Source organism: Schistocerca cancellata, chromosome 9 (genome assembly GCF_023864275.1).
Source record: "Schistocerca cancellata isolate TAMUIC-IGC-003103 chromosome 9, iqSchCanc2.1, whole genome shotgun sequence".
Taxonomy (NCBI): domain Eukaryota; kingdom Metazoa; phylum Arthropoda; class Insecta; order Orthoptera; family Acrididae; genus Schistocerca; species Schistocerca cancellata.
The window spans coordinates 131311373-131329297 of record NC_064634.1 but is presented as its reverse complement, the minus strand read 5'-3'; the positions used below and the strand labels follow the sequence as shown (position 1 = coordinate 131329297).

Here is a 17925-nt window from a genome sequence, read left to right as displayed (position 1 = left end):
TGATGTCTTATGAAGCAAACCTACTTTTGGGTTGAGAACAGCTTTTTGTTATCTTGATCTGCTTAATGCTTGGATTTTTATTCTAATATTTAGTTATTAAAATAGTATTTTATTGTTAAAATGTTACATGTATGTAATACGACATTTTAATGTTACATTAGGTTGTTGGATGGGGCCGGGATGAACTGGGCAACAGAGTAACTGATTTACCACGCAAGGCAAATGTTCCTATTGTGTCCAGAGAAGACTGCATAAACAGCCGGAAGGATTTTATTTTCCTCGCCAATGAACGGACGTTCTGTGGAGGCTTTCGGAATGGTTAGTGCCACTAGTAGTTTCATCAGATCAATATAAATTGAGGTAAAGACGTATATAGGAATTGAGTCATGTAAACACTGGTAACATGTAAATTGGCTCACTAATGTCCAAGCAAATAACAAACAGTAAATGAGGTACTATGTAAACTTCAGATGGATGAACTGCAAGCAACGTTGATTACACTTTGTGACGTAGTATGGTGGATTCTTCCCTCTGTGAAGTTTTTCTATTCCCATAAACAGACAAGTTTTTTTTCCTCAGTCTCTATTTTGTTTTCAATATGTTTATCTATTGGCATGTGACACTCACATGAAAGTCACAACACATTATTTAGATTTAATTTCACTTGAATTTTTTTTGTTCTGTTTACCTAGATGTAATTGATTTCCATTAGGACACTCATAATTTTAAAATATATAATTAAAAGATGTTAGTACTACAGTTCACAGCATGCAAAACCCTATGAGCTAATCAGTATATTTGAGAAAGGTCACCCCTGCCAACAGAAAGCTAAGCATTGTGACTTTCCAGTAACATATTTGAAATGACCTAACACTGATTATCCTCTGAAATAATTATACAAACATTCTGAGCCACTTGCAGTTTTTGCTTCAGATTTTTTCCTAACCACAGATAGATTCTGACTTCAGAGTACCTACTTTTTTACCTTAATTTTTCTGTATGATATGATGTACAGCACAACTAATTAATTAATTTCATGTAATTTACCCCAATTTGCAATATGGCGCCCCATACATGTAAACAAGAGGATCCACATTGCATAAGAATAATAATGTACATCTATTTTTTCTAAATTTCTAACCAGCGACATTTTCTGTATGTCAAAGTCCCATTACTTCTTGTAGTTCGTCCAAAACAGTAAAATTTGGCTCACCCAATTTTCAAAGCATAATGTAGTTTACAAAATAACAGTTTACTCTTACATCCATATTTAGGTAATTGGACATCACCCAAAATTGGCTCTTAATGGTTAGAAATCCCACAAGTATGACCTATGTTGGTAGTGATGTGGTGGCCTTTGCAACTTACCTTAGAAGACAAACCAAAGAAAGGCAAACCTATGCTTATAGCGTTTGTATATCTAGAGAAAGCTAAAACCCCAATGTGGCAGGGAAGGGCACCCATAGCCAGGGACAAGAGGTGCCATCCTGTCCCCTCCCTCCCCCTAGTTCTCAGGACAAGGGAAAAAATATAATGTAGTCAGATGTTTTTCTTTCAAGAAAATGATTTAAAAGTAGGCATTATGTGGGTTTTTAACAGGGTCTGACGTGAAACTTTTTTATGTCTACTTAAAAGCTGCCATTCATCTTTAAAGTATAAAAAAATAATCGATACACCCAGGTCTTGGCCTCCCCTACAAGCTATGATATGGACTCTGTTGGTAACAGGGATAACATATAGGGACCAAAATATTTGTAACATGTACCATTTGATACTTGTGAAAATAATAAACATTGTAATCACTGCAAACAATTTTTTAAAGAAAAAACTATAAGTGATTTTATTGGAGCAATCACCAATGTACATAACTGAGAGGTGGAAGTTTGAATGGTAAACGCAGAACTAAGAAGAATTTTGAAAATATACTCGACTAGAGGAAGTGTAGGTCAATGATTTGCCTGGATATGTTGTAGTTACATTAATTAACCCAACACTGTTACAAATTACTCTCCATTTATTGCATCTAGTTTCAACAGTCAAACTTTACTTTTTCATGTCCAGAAACCAATCGTAGTGTTTCAGTCAAGTATTAGGCCATGTTCAGGACTTCTTTCTTGTCCAAATCATTGAGGTTGCATCTGCAGGGGCAGTTTGGACAGGACAGGATGTGTTCCATGTCTTGCACAGCACCAAAATCACTTATCATTCACATTACCATGACCCCACATGATCATAGTATTTTTCACTGGAGCCATGCATGTTCTTATGCAGTTCAAGGTCCTCCATGTTTACCTTTTACAGCATCTCAGCTGTCCACGCTCACACACAGTACCAAAAAGAGCATGTTGATCATTGATGATTTGTCTGAACCTCTCTGTGAATTTGTGAGATGTTCTTCAGGACCTGGGACTCGCAAAATGAGCAACTCTGTAAAGCTTTGGTAGAGGCATGGGTTCCATACACTCTGTTGTGATTCAACATGTTTTATTAATTCTTGTGTAGAACTTTCACGTGGGTGGAACTGGTCTATACTGGGCAGGTATATTCAGCTGTAGAGAAGCATAGTGCTTTGGTGGTGGTCCTCAGGATAGTAGTTTTTGCTCCCCCAAAGGATGACATGGAAGGAGTCTCTAAGAGAGCTTTCTTGAAATGGGAAAGCATAAAATTGATCAGAGAATGCAAGTGTCCCCTGCAAATGTTACCCACAAAGACAACAGCCAAACCTTCCACCACTGGAAATCTGTCGTCAGCAGTCAAAGAAATACATTATTTTACACATGTATGGCAACAATTAACACAGACTTGACTTGAACTGAACTACACACACACACACACACACACACACACACACACACACACACACACAAACTGTACTGCACTGGCATGTGCTGACACCACAGTATAAATCACATGTAACAATTACCATATTACATAGTATTACTTAAATGAGTACATATTTTGAATTACAATAAACGCTTATAAAACCCTGGCAATTTAATACCAGCTTCATTACTGTAAAATATGGTGACAAGTCTGATATAAACATAATTTCAATACCAACACATCTTTAGACTGAAAAATTGATAAATACCATTTGTAAACAATTAGTGCAGAAAAAAGTTACTTTATATTTTAATTATGCAGGTATTTTTCTGACTAGGTAACATCCTCCTGAGTCTTTAACACAATATCAGCAAATTTCTACAGTCATATGTTTGACAGAAGTTTCCTAATTTTCTTTCAAGTTAATTCTAAATTGTTATGATGCCTTCTATAACTTTCCAAAACCAGTTTTTAAAGAAAAGAAGAAGAAGAATTTTGGTATCAGCTGGAGTAATGTTTAGTATACTTCATTTACACCATAAACATACATCAAAATTGGTAGACAACCACAGTTCACAGTAAATACAAAAGTTTAAATAATTTCGATATTTGTACTGAGTTCTTCATTTAATTAAGGGGATCAGATTCTACACCAGTCTGTACTATTACATGGTTTGGACAAGAAGGGAACAGAATAACTACCAAAGAGGTGAAGTGCCAAATCAGGGTGAAAAGCAATTTATGGTACAACTTAACTAAAAGAAAGAAATGGTTTTAAGGATACATTCTGAAACATCAGAGAATATTCATTTGTTTGTGAAGTTAAGTGTGAGAGGTAGAAATTGTACAGGGAGACCAAGGGTTCAGTATGGTAAGCTGTTTCAGATGACTGTAGGATGCAGTACTTCATTGTAAATGATCCATGGTCAGACTAATGTGGAAGGCTACACCAAAGAAGTCTCCAGATGATAAGACTGTGCAATAAATGCAAAAAATTTGTTAATGAGAATAACAGAAAGAAGCCAACTATTTTCATCCCTAAACTCTGATATTAATGTTGTGCGATAGTTGCAGAGCTTAAATGTTTAAGATAGTCTGCAACATGTGACTTTCATTCCAAGTTATTATCGATATAAACATCTAAGAATTTGGATATTCTGTTTCAGTTTCTCTCATTCATTAGTTCTAATGAATGAGAATTGCCTGTATTGTGTTTTGTCAGAGTTTAGTGGCAGTCTATTCACAGAATTAGTAAATAATCAATTAATTTTTAATTATCAAGAATAAGTATTTACATTTTCAAGTGTTGAAATTTTTCAGTAGGTTGCACTGTCAGCAAAGAAAATTATTTCTGCTTCTTGTACATTGACAGCTCAGCTTTAAGTAACAAGAAGAAGGGCAGACCAAACATTGACCCCTATGGTAAATATTTAGTGATTGTTTCCTGTTCCGAAGAGATCTGTTTCATTCTGTATGCCTCTGAGACTTCTAATGTCAGACTCCAGTTTTCATGCAACATAATTAAAAATATCAACAATGGAAAATCCTGGATGGAATGTAACAATACCAGAGAAGGAAAGTTGCTACTCACCATATAGCGGAGAAGCTGAGTCGCGATAGGCACAACAAAAAGATTCACACAATTAAAGCTTTCAGCCATTAAGGCCTTTGTCAGCAGTAGACACACACACACACACACACACACACACACACACACACACACACACACACACAAATGCAACTTGCACACACGTCTGCAGTCTCAGAGAGCTATACTTATTTTCTATGAACGATTGGTTATGAACAATATTACAACCTGCTTTTTACTGGTGTGAGGCAAGTGAGTATTTAAAATAGCAGAATGAATGGAAATACACATTTTTTACCCTATTGCCACAAATAAATAAAATATTGCATTCTGTCAGTATGATTTAAATTAAAATACAAAATTTTTATCTTCATCGCATAAGTAATTCTAAGTGAATACAGAATACTGTAGAATAAATGGTAGTACACATTTTAACCTGTGATATAAATAGGTCTACATTTTATCATTATAATGTATGTTGGGAATACATAGTTTTGTCTTCTTGACATACATAAAAATTTTCTTTTTTTTGTCTAGATGGGAAGCTTGTTGTATACTTTTATTCCTGACTCCGTTACTCCCATATGGAGTTTTGTGAGAGTTGCAGAGCCTTGGTGGAAATTTTTCCCGTCTTGTGTTATGCTTGTGAATGTCACAGTTGTTCTGGAACAGTTCCTTGTTGCTGGCTACAAACATCATCAGTGAGTATGTGTATTGATTTGTAACAATAAATACGAGGTGGAATCCAAAATTTTTGGGACTGGTGCTGCCATCAGGAAAGCAGGAGTAGTAGATCTTTGCACTGCTACATGGTGAGAGCTACATATCTGATGAATTAGTGTGTGGAGTGGCATTCAGCTAGGAGGACATGTTGCGCGTCCACAGTCTGAAGATGATGGAGAAGCATTCCATCGCAATGTTGCTATGAGACGATGATGATACTCGGTTGACAACCTGTGAAGACTTCATATATGTTTATGCCAGTCTTAAAAACTATTTTCAGGAAGTATCATTATATACATTGGCTACCTGACTGCTATAATATATTATTTGGCTCTTTTCTCTAATAACGAAGTCGTCACATACTGGTACCTTAACTGATTTTCTAGTTTCCCTTTCCATTATTGCCCATATAGATCTAATTGTATTATCTGAATTATTAATTTTAGACATTGTATAGAATATTTGGTAACCTTGTCACTTTCCATAAAATCAGTCCTACATCTATATTTGTCATAACCATCAAATGTATCAGTCATGTCATGGCCACAGGAGTGTCTGTGTGGCTGTGTGAGTGACTGTGTGTCCTTCTGCCAGACAAAAACTAATGCTCAAAAGCTAGTGTGAAGGCCATTTTCTATTAAGTGTTTCCGTGCTCCACACATTGGTTATGGGTAAGTGGTTGCCCTTCCTTTATTTTATGCATTGTCCTAAACAATTCATATTTCTTTTACTTGTGCATGGTTTTTTAATTCCCTTTCTAAAGTAAGGCTTCTTTATATGTTACTAGAACATTGTTTTCTTCGGAAAGCAGTTGTTAAAGATTGGTAGAAAACATTTATAAATAAACTAAATTTTTAATGTACATTTGTCACATTATAAGACATCTCTCAAGTCAACTTCCTGTAGGATTACCATGGAACTTTATGATGTATGTTTATTAATTACTCTATTTTCTATTCTCACTTCATTATAATTAAGTAAGTTATTTAGAATAGTTACTTGTACAGTATGGTCATAGAGACCATTCACTACTGTCTAAACATTTATATTAGCTATACCTACAGAAATGGTGTATGTTGATGTACCACTTTTCTGTGTAATTTTGGTCAGAAAATTAACAGTAGGACTCAATTTATAAATGTTTAAGTTAACACTTCCAAATTGTTTTTTTATCTGAATTATTCAGAAAATTAGTATTGAAAATTTCACATAGTAGGTGCTGTAATAGTGACTCAATTTTTTCTGAGCCTATTTTCCAGATTCCCACCAGAGATATTACAGTCTAATAATTATAAATGATTCTTCCTGTACCAGCATTTCACCAGCACAGATTTCCAATTTTGGATCCAAACAGAAACTACTGGTTTCAAAGATTCGAATTTGATGTTATTTTTAACATATATGACATATATGAAATAATTGACTGGAATGGGGGAAAGAAATATAGTAGAAGAAGAATGGGTAGCTTTGAGGGATGAAACAGTGAAAGCAGCAGAGGATCAAATAGGTAAAAAGATGAGGGCTAGTAGAAACCCTTGGGTAACAGAAGAAATATTGAATTTAATTGATGAAAGGAGAAAATATAAAAATGCAGTAAATGAAGCATTCAAAAAGGAATACAAACGTCTCAAAAATGATATCGACAGGAAGTGCAAAATGGCTAAACAGGGATGACTAGAGGACAAATGTAAGGATGTAGAGGCTTATCTCACTAGGGGTAAGATAGATACTACCTACACGTAAATTAAAGAGACCTTTGGAGAAAGGAGAACCACTTGCATGAATATCAAGAGCTTTGATGGAAACCCAGTTCTAAGCAAAGAAGGGAAAGCAGAAAGGTGGAAGGAGTATATAGAGGGTCTATATAAGGGCGATGTACTTGAGGACAATATTATGGAAGAGGATGTAGATGAAGATGAAATGGGAGATATGATATTGTGTGAAGAGTTTGACAGAGCACTGAAAGACCTGAGTCGAAACAAGGCCCCCGGAGTAGACAACATTCCATTAGAACTACTGAAAACCTTGGGAGAGCCAGTCCTGACAAAACTCTACCATCTGGTGAGCAAGATGTATGAGACAGGTGAAATACCCTCAGACTTCAAGAAGAATATAGTAATCCCAATTCCAAAGAAATCATGTGTTGACAGATGTGAAAATTACCGAACTATTAGTTTAATAAGTCACAGCTGCAAAATACTAACACAAATTCTTTACAGACGAATGGAAAAATTGGTAGAAGCCGACCTCGGGGAAGATCAGTTTGGATTCCGTAGAAATGTTGGAACACGTGAGACAATACTGACCCTACGACTTATCTTAGAAGAAAGATTAAGGAAAGGCAAACCTACGTTTCTAGCATTTGTAGACTTAGAGAAAGCTTTTGACAACATTGATAGGAACACTCTCTTTCAAATTCTGAGGGTGACAGGGATAAAATACAGAGAACGAAAGGCTATTTACAATTTGTACAGAAACCAGATGGCAGTTATAAGAGTCGAGGGGTATGAAAGGGAAGCACGGTTGGGAAGGGAGTGAGGCAGGGTTGTAGCCTATCCCCGATGTTATTCAGTCTGTATATTGAGCAAGCAATAAAGGAAACAAAAGAAAAGTTCGGAGTAGGTATTAAAATCCACAGAGAAGAAATACAAACACTGAGGTTCGCCGATGACAATGTAATTCTGTCAGAGACAGCAAAGGACTTGGAAGAGCAGTTGAACGGAATGGACAGTGTCTTGAAAGGGGTATAAGATGAACATCAACAAAAGCAAAACGAGGATAATGGAATGTAGTCGAATTAAGTCGGGTGATGCTGAGGGAATTAGATTAGGAAATGAGACACTTAAAGTACTAAAGGAGTTTTGCTATTTGGGGAGCAAAATAACTGATTATGGTCGAAGTAGAGAGGATATAAAATGTAGACTGGCAATGGCAAGGAAAGCGTTTCTGAAGAAGAGAAATTTGTTAACATCGAGTACAGATTTAAGTGTCAGGAAGTCGTTCCTGAAAGTATTTGTATGGAGTTTAGCCATGTATGGAAGTGAATCGTGGACGATAAATAGCTTAGACAAGTAGAGAATAGAAGCTTTTGAAATGTGGTGCTGCAGAAGAATGCTGAAGATTGGATGGGTAGATCACATAACTAATGAGGAGGTATTGAATAGGATTGGGGAGAAGCGGAGTTTGTGGGACAACTTGACGAGAAGAAGGGACCGGTTGGTAGGACATGTTCTGAGTCATCAAGGGATCACAAATTTAGTATTGGAGGGCAGCGTGGAGGGTAAAAATCATAGAGGGAGACCAAGAGATGAATACACTAAGCAGATTCAGAAGGATGTAGGCTGCAGTAGGTACTGGGAGATGAAGAAGCTTGCACAGGATAGAGTACCATGGAGAGCTGCATCAAACCAGTCTCAGGACTGAAGACCGCAACAACAACAACACCATGACAACTACTACATTCTCCATACTTTCTTTGCAGAAACAGGATGCTAATTTATAATCTTCAGTGTTTAAAAGGTGGAGTTCTGTATTTATGTGGTGCTCAGGTGGACATAATACCCTACTTGCTTTTAACATCATATATTGTATAAACAGACAAGTTCATTGACTTCTTTTGTTCCCCTAACATTGTAATGCATCACAGTAAGCTTATTCAAGCAAGTTTCTTTTTTGTGTGTCACATCATTTATCTGGACCCCTCCTAAAAATGGGCTGGTATTTGGATTAAAGCAAAAAAAGGCTTACTTCTCACAACTGTAATGAAAGGGATTGTACCCCTGATGACACTGACCTCTATTATATTTTCAGCTATCAGTTAAACTAACCCATCTTTCACACTCCTGTTACCATGTACGCTGTGTCTGGAACTTCCACCTTCCAATATCTGTGACTGGTGCAGTGTCAATGTGAGCCCAAAGTTAGCAGAAACTCAGTCATTTCTTGGTTAACTCATCTTATGGTTACATTTACCCAGTGTTGATAGTGTCACTGCAGAACTTTGATACAACACAGCACCTAGCTCTTTCATCTCACTCTTGATAATTTAGTCTGTTTTCTATACTTGTCTATTGTCTGTTACCCCTACTATCAATACCTGGACCTCTTTATACTGACAGAATGACCTTTTTTTATAGTTACTAGCACTACAGAAATCAGATCTGTTTCCTAGCACTGCAAGCACACTTCTAAGTGTATGCAAATTTGAACAAGTAAATAAAATCATGATAGTACTTTTCTGTCCTGCATGGGATGAGTAGAAACTATTTATGGTAACTTGACCCAGTGGGTACACCAAACCACAGGAAAAAAAAACACATGTTCCAGTAAGTCTGCAGTAGGCTGAGTTCATGAAGTGAATGAAGTACTAAAAAGTTCAGTGAAGTAGTGAAGACAGCACAGCAATAAAACAGTTTCAGATCAGTAAGCACTCGAGACCAGAAACAAACTAAGTCAACTTGGGTGTGCAGTGGTGTCATACAAACAGCTACAGTGTACAGCAAGAAATGAACCATGCCGCAAATCTGGGCCACAGACTCGGCAGCAAATATTTGCCACCAAGTGCCACCATATGATGTGCACATCTTGGTGGTGGCTCTGCTTACAACAGCAGCCACTGTTGGATATAAAAAATACAGTACACTGAAAGGAACATGTAAGATGGTTGGCATGAAACTCATGGTCCTAAAAATGAAAGTTAGATTGGTTTTATTGAGAGTAATCACAACTATATTTCAGAGATGTAGCTGTTGTTGTTGTGGTCTTCAGTCCTGAGACTGGTTTGATGCAGCTCTCCATGGTATCTATCCTGTGCAAGCTTCATCATCTCCCAGTACCTACTGCAACCTACATCCTTCTGAATATGTTTAGTGTATTCATCTCTTGGTCTCCCTCTACGATTTTTACCCTCCACACTGCCCTCCAATGCTAAATTTGTGATCCCTTGATGCCTCAGAACATGTCCTACCAACCGATCCCTTCTTCTAGTCAAGTTGTGCCACAAGCTCCTCTTTTCCCCAATTCTATTCAATACCTCCTCATTAGTTATGTGATCTACCCATCTAATCTTCAGCATTCTTCTGTAGCACCACATATCAAAAGCTTCTATCCTCTTCTTGTCTAAGCTATTTATCGTCCACATTTCACTCCCATACATGGCTACACTCCATACAAACACTTTCAGAAACGACTTCCTGACATTTAAATCTATACTCGATGTTAACAAATTTCTCTTCCTCAGAAATGCTTTCCTTGCCATTGCCAGTCTACATTTTATATCCTCTCTACTTTGACCATCATCGGTTATTTTGCTCCCCAAATAGCAAAACTCCTTTAGTACTTTAAGTGTCTCATTTCCTAATCTAATTCCCTCAGCATCACCCGACTTAATTCGACTACATTCCATTATCCTCGTTTTGCTTTTGTTGATATTCATCTTATATCCTCCTTTCAAGACCCTATCCATTCCGTTCAACTGCTCTTCCACATCCTTTGCTGTCTCTGACAGAATTACAATGTCGTCGGCGAACCTCAAAGTTTTTATTTCTTCTCCCTGGATTTTAATACCTACTCCGAACTTTTCTTTTGTTTCCTTTATTGCTTGCTCAATATACAGATTGAATAGCACCGGGGAGAGGCTACAACCCTGTCTCACTCCCTTCCCAACCACTGCTTCCCTTTCATGCCCCTCGACTCTTATAACTGCCATCTGCTTTCTGTACAAGTTGTAAATAGCCTTTCGCTCCCTGTATTTTACCCCTGCCACCTTCAGAATTTGAAAGAGAGTATTCCAATCAACATTGTCAAAAGCTTTCTCTAAGTCTACAAATGCTAGAAACGTAGGTTCGCCTTTCCTTAATCTTTCTTCTAAGATAAGTCGTAGGGTCAGTATTGCCTCACGTGTTCCAACATTTCTACGGAATCCAAACTGATCTTCCCTGAGGTCGGCTTCTTTCAGTTTTTCCATTCGTCTGTAAAGAATTCATGTTAGTATTTTGCAGCTGTGACTTATTAAACTGATAGTTCGGTAATTTTCACATCTGTCAACACCTGCTTTCTTTGGGATTGGGATTATTATATTCTTCTTGAAGTCTGAAGGTATTTCGCCTGTCTCATACATATTGCTCACCAGATGGTAGAGTTTTGTCAGGACTGGCTCTCCCAAGGCTGTCAGTAGTTCTAATGGAATGTTGTCTACTCCGGGGGCCTTGTTTCGACTCAGGTCTTTCAGTGCTCTGTCAAACTCTTCGCGCAATATCATATCTAGCCATCCCTGCTTGGCCATTTTGCACTTCCTGTCAATGTTATTTTTGAGACGTTTGTATTCCTTTTTGCCTGCTTCATTTACTGCATTTTTATATTTTCTCCTTTCATCAATTAAATTCAATATTTCTTCTGTTACCCAAGGGTTTCTACTAGCCCTCGTCTTTTTACCTATTTGATACTCTGCTGCCTTCAATATTTCATCCCTCAAAGCTACCCATTTTTCGTCTACTGTATTTCTTTCCCCCATTCCTGTCAGTTGTTCCCTTATGCTCTCCCTGAAACTCTGTACAACCTCTGGTTTAATCAGTTTGTCCAGATCCCATCTCCTTAAATTCCCACCTTTTTCCAGTTTCTTCAGTTTTAATCAACACTTCATAACCAATAGATTATGGTCAGAGTCCACATCTGCCCCTGGAAATGTCTTACAATTTAAAACCTGGTTCCTAAATCTCTGTCTTACCATTATATAATCTATCTGATACCTACTAGTATCTCCACGGTTCTTCGATGTATACAACCTTCTTTCATGATTCTTAAACCAAGTGTTAGCTATGATTAAGTTAAGCTCTGCGCAGAATTCTACCAGGCGGCTTTCTCTTTCATTTTTTAGCCCCAAGCCATATTCACCTACTATGTTTCCTTCTCTCCCTTTTCCTATTCTTGAATTCCAGTCACTCATGACCATCAAATTTTCGTCTCCCTTCACTACCTGAATAATTTCTTTTATCTCATTATACATTTCATCAATTTCTTCGTCATCTGCAGAGCTAGTTGACATATAAACTTGTACTACTGTGGTAGGCATGGGCTTCGTGTCTATGTTGGCCACATTAATGCATTCAATATGCTGTTTGTAGTAGCTTACCCACACTCCTATTTTTTATTCATTATTAAACCTACTCCTGCAATACCCGTATTTGATTTTGTATTTATAACCCTGTATTCACCTGACCAAAAGTCTTGTTCCTCCTGCCACCGAACTTCACTAATTCCCACTATACCTAACTTTAACCTATCCATTTCCCTTTTTAAATTTTCTAACCTACCTGCCTGATTACGGGATCTGACATTCCACTCTCTAAGATTTAGCTACTACAACAAAAGAGAAAGTTTAGAAGAGTAATAAATTTAAGTAACAGAATTACTGAGTCTTGGCTCTTGGTGGTGTAGTTCCGAAACAAGGTAAACATTAGCGACAACTTGCAATGTTTGTCATGACAACGTCTGGCACTTGGGATCTTGTGCTCGGCCAACATCAATAGATGCTGAATAAAACCATCATAAAAGATATTGATGAAACATGATTAATATTTTGTAGTTCCAAAAATTAAAGCTAACAAATATTAAATTGAAATAAATGTATAGGAACCCTACTACATGAAGGTGGATTGGATCATCAATTGGTACTGTTCGTACTTCATGCTCAACAGCATGCTAAAAAGTTTGGCCAAAAAAATTTGCCATATTTAATTTATGATGTGAAACAGACGTGTCTGGCAGTAAAGGAAGCCAGCACAGTTGGAAAGCAATTTGTTGCAGGGCACACTTGGTGGTAAAGAGGTGCCAAAAATAACTGGGCATGAAATGGGTAATTAGTCACCTGGTACTTCTGGCACATACTTGCAACTACACTGGACTGGTGTGCACTGCACTCACTTATTAATCCAGTGTTGATATCAGAGTGGACAAACTGGGCATCCAGCATCAGTCTTTACTGAGATCTGCTTGAGACTGGGCCATGGAATACATAGTAGAGTACCTTTTGCATACTGGATGGTGAGAATTTGTGGTAAAATGGTTCTGGATGTGAAACTTCATAGATAAAACGAACTCCAGTGAGATGTAGTAGCTAAAGTCACAAGCTGCATTGTGAGAACTGAACTGCCAAGAGTGTGGTTGGGAGAAGTTGACTCATTTAAGCAGAAGCAAAGATTCCTTCTCATGACAGTTAAGAATACAAGGTTTTTGGAAAGCAAGGGGATCAAAGGTGTACTTGCAGCAGAAGTTACCAGCGTGGGCAGTGGAGTAATGTGATGATACACTAGCTGACAAGAGCTTCGCTGGCCAATGAGGTTTGGTGAGCATAGTACATTGATTCCTGCTTTCATTGAAAGTGAACAAAGTAAATCACCACAACTCAAATCCCTAGTCAGTGCCTCAACATCCTCTATTACCTGACCGAGGGTAGCACTATCTTTTACAATACTTATGATCTGATACCTCGATCATAGTTTTTCTTACTGCTGTTCACCTAAATCCCACTCATGGCAGCTACTTTATGGCATGACCTTCCTTTTCCAACACAGGTCAGCTGTGACACATCTCTTAAATTCTTATTAAATGTCTACTGTGCCATACTTCAATGTACAGCTGAATGAGGCTTCTCCTCTTCAACAAGTTAGAAGCAAGATCTGTTCTGGAGCTCCCATTTCGCCTTATTCTGTTACCTTTTCCCACATCTCTCCCTCCTCCCCCTTTCCCCAACAATTTAAAAATTTCTGTAATTCAGTTTAAATGTCCTCAGTTTATGGCTGAAGGACACAAAACTTCATTTTCTATTCTTCAGTCTTCATATGTTTTAAATATACTATGCATATTGATGAGGGAGACTCATTTAGAATCCTGTTTTCTGTTCCACTCAAGTTAAACTGCAGTTCACTATCTGTGCACATCAGTGTCAACCTATTAACTAACCTGCGGCAACATGCACATTTGTCGCACATGCTCATACTGTTATGTAAGGGGCAATTGAAAAGTTTGTATCTGCAAGTGTTACTGCAGCATACATGCAACCCAGCATGACTCTGATGCTGGTATGTAAGAACTGATACGTAGGCAAGGGCTAAGTGTGGCCTTAGAACGGAAACCTCCTGATCACCCCTTATAAATAATTACAAATCTATATGCATTTCCAGATATTAGTGGTCTGTTACACTTAAGTTTATATTAACAGGTAAGCATAAATAAATTAGGTCCACCAACTTCATAAACTGAATAAATCAAAAGCAAACCTGTAGTAACTCCTGTAGGTTAATACAAAATTCTTGACAACTTAGCCTTTTAAATGAAATACAAATGCAAACAAATAAAGCCGCATGGAGTTTATCCTGTTTCATCATAAGCAAATTTAAACCTGAGTGTATGACTTTCCTTCTTAAAAACTTTTCACTTGCAATAATTAATATGACTGGAAAAGTGAAACTTTCATTATTTGAACTAGAATATGCACTAATACAGTTATTTACTATGTAATACAGTACAAAGTAACTAATAATAATTAATTAATAACTTAACATTATGGTAGCATGAAATGACAGGGTCTCATATGGCACAGGCAATAAGATGTACAATATGTCCTGGGTGGAATGGTCAGTTTGACAAATGTAGTCATTTAAAGCAAACAAGTTTCACAAGGACATATGCCCTATTTCAAATGGCTTCTAAGCTAGAACACATTTACTGTCATTGTGTCAACATATTACAATAATGTAGAAGAAGTCAGGATGAACAATTTGATATATACCACTTGTGGTCTATCAAGTTGAGAAACTACCTAAGCTATAGCACATGTATGTCATATATTTTCAGTATTTTCTTGTTCTCTTCATGCAGACGATTAGTCCTAGAGAAAAAAATGAATAGGACCTTTTGTGCTGGAAATTTAATGTAGCTCAATTTCATACTTAGACACATTTTTGTTACAGGTCACAGATTTTTATTTACGCAAGAAAAGCATACCAAAGTGACATAAAATGTGTTACATCTCGGAAACCATTTGTATTGGAGTATATGTCCATAAGTAGTCTTTTGGTACAAATGAGTGTTCTTGTCATATTGATAATTTCTCCTGGGACACGCTGTGTAGAAAGATATGTTTCCCTTTCTTGCTGTGTATGTGAAGCATGTTACAAATTTCTTTGCCATCACTGATGCAGCTTATGCATTTAAGAATATTTTGTGACATGTACAACTTTTGCTTTCTATTGTCAACAGAGACAGGGCCCTGTTCAGGTGACAGTGGAGGTGGTCTCTTCCTTCCCTCTGATGGAGAAAGTGGAAGACAATGGTTTCTGCGTGGAATTGTAAGCCTCTCTCTGCGTGATCCTGAAACGGGAAGCTGTGACTTGAGGCAATACATTGTCTTCACAGATGTTGCACAGTTCCGGGGCTGGATTTTGAAAATAATGCAGAAACAGGTATACTGACCATAACAGAAGTGTGATTTACTTCTTATGTTCAGGTGATTCTGAAAACTAAGAGACAATAGTGACTGGTGATCAAAACTTCAATGCACTTACAATATTATGAAGAAGACAAAAACCACGATAGTGGTTACATGCTGTGCTGTGATGTGACAACTGATAAAATATAGTAGTAACTGTGGGTGATGTGTTTAGTACTGTCTATGTTTCAGGACGAATTTGATGGCAGTAGCAGTTTCAAAGAAAGTACATGTGCCATACAAAGTACAAAAGTTGATGGAACCTATGGATAGTGCTTTGCCATACATGTTAATAAACTGAAACCTACCCGTAATTCTACAACAATTACTTAGTGTGCACATCTGCATTTGATTTACTATAGAAAAAAAACCTTTTTTGTGACCATCTAGTTACTAAACCTTACTACAGACTATATAGATGCTGCAGAACATTGAACTCAGGATGTATTGAGCAAATTTTTAAAAAATGAAAACCTCGTAATAATTACATTACTTAAATTTTGCTGTTGGCTGGCTGCAGGTGATAATTTTGATGGACAAAAATTTAACAATTTTACTACAAGCAAATATATTTTTGTAAACTATTTCTTACTGAGATTCATTTTCTACTTGCTACCAGAAATTAAATAAAAATACTGATATCTGTGTGCAGAGATGCAGAAAATAGAACGAAAAGACTAGTAAATCTAGTCATGATATCATAAAGCAGAACATTTTTCATATGTCATAGCATAACCACTAAACCAGATTAATTTTGTTTTAGAATCTATAATTAGTTACAAATATGACAACACAAACTGTAACTAAGTAGTTTTCTAAAAACCTTGATATTAAGGAAACCATGCATCTCAAAGGGAAGGTGTTCAGCACAGAGGATGGATGCCAAACGAGAGGTTGGCGATTCTACCTAAGCTCAAGTATGTTAGATGTGGTGGACAGATGGATATAAAATTGTTGAGTGCTAAACAGTGTGGTCTTCAGTCCTCTGTTTCAAGATTGTGGTACTGTTATATGAGGAGCCACTCTTGTTTAAACAGAAAACAACGGTCATGTAGCTACAGTAAAATTAATGAAAAAATTCACTACATTCTCCAGTACATCTGTTCATACCATTGTCCTGTTAATAGTATTAAAAACACAGTTGATAGAAGAAAAATGGTTGGTTGATCACAATAGGGTGCACCAGCCACCCAAAAAACACATTAAAATCTTTGTCAAGTGGAATTGTGCCTTGCTACCACACAAACTGTCATCAGTTTTCTATCTATGTGGACATGGGAGAGGCCAGGATATGTAGAAACAAAGCATAGGAAGACAAACTGAGTGAGAGACAACAGCTAGTAGGAAATGAGTGCAAAGAGGGCTTGGGATTGGAGAAAAGCAATAATAGTGATTGGCATGGGAAAAAAGGTAGATACAGATGAAAGAATTGATGCATGTGAAGATTGACGCTCAAAAAGCTGTGGAGCAGACAGATATGTTTGAGAGACAATGTCAGGTTACATAATTATGAGAGGTGCAAAGGGGGGTGATCCACACAGCATTAGCTACAAAGTCAACATTAAAAATGGATACTTCGTGCTTAACAATAGTATCCTCAGCAATTGGGTATATGCAGATTCACCTTTGGAAGGAATTTTGGGAAACATTCCATGTGGGAAACATATATCAAAAAACAAAGATGATGTGACTTAACAAACGAAAGTGTTGGCAGGTCGATAGACACACAAACAAACACAAACATACATACAAAATTCAAGCTTTTGCAACAAACGGTTGCTTCATCAGGAAAGAGGGAAGGAGAGGGAAAGACGAAAGGATGTGGGTTTTAAGGGAGAGGTTAAGGAGTCATTCCAATCCCGGGAGCGGAAAGACTTACATTAGGGGGAAAAAAAGGGCAGGTATACACTCGTGCGCGCGCGCGCTCACACACATCCATCCGCACATACACAGACACAAGCAGACATTTGTAAAGGCTATCCTGTGGTGAACTTGGGTTGGTAGACAATGATGTGCATAAAGGTTAGGTGGTTGTGTTGCCACCAAAACACGTTAAAGGATGGAGAAATTCGGGAAAATTTCGAAAAAACTACGTGTAAATGTATTAAAAGGAGTGGTTTTGTGGTGGCAGATTAAGAAAATGAGGCTAACAATTGTCTGACGAAGAAATAATGACGTTAAAACCTGTGGGAAGCGGCTAAAAATGATCAGTGACGTGGGAAAAACGGAAATGGAAATAAAGCGAAAGTTATTAGAACTGGCCGAAATGGTTGTTTAATAAGTGAAAGGAACTGTTTGTCAACTA

At 37.3% G+C, this 17925-nt stretch overlaps 1 protein-coding gene across 1 annotated transcript in view; it reads left to right on the top strand.

Moving 5' to 3' along the window:
• Positions 1–16204, top strand: part of LOC126101148 (serine protease gd-like) — a 307270-nt gene extending 291066 nt beyond the window's left edge. Inside the window, exons 8-9 of the mRNA XM_049911840.1 lie at positions 162–318; positions 15392–16204. Of these exons, the coding sequence (XP_049767797.1) occupies positions 162–318; positions 15392–15603 (369 nt within the window). The 3' untranslated portion in view covers positions 15604–16204. The remainder of the gene's footprint in view (positions 1–161; positions 319–15391) is intronic.
• The last annotated feature ends 1721 nt before the right edge of the window (positions 16205–17925 follow it).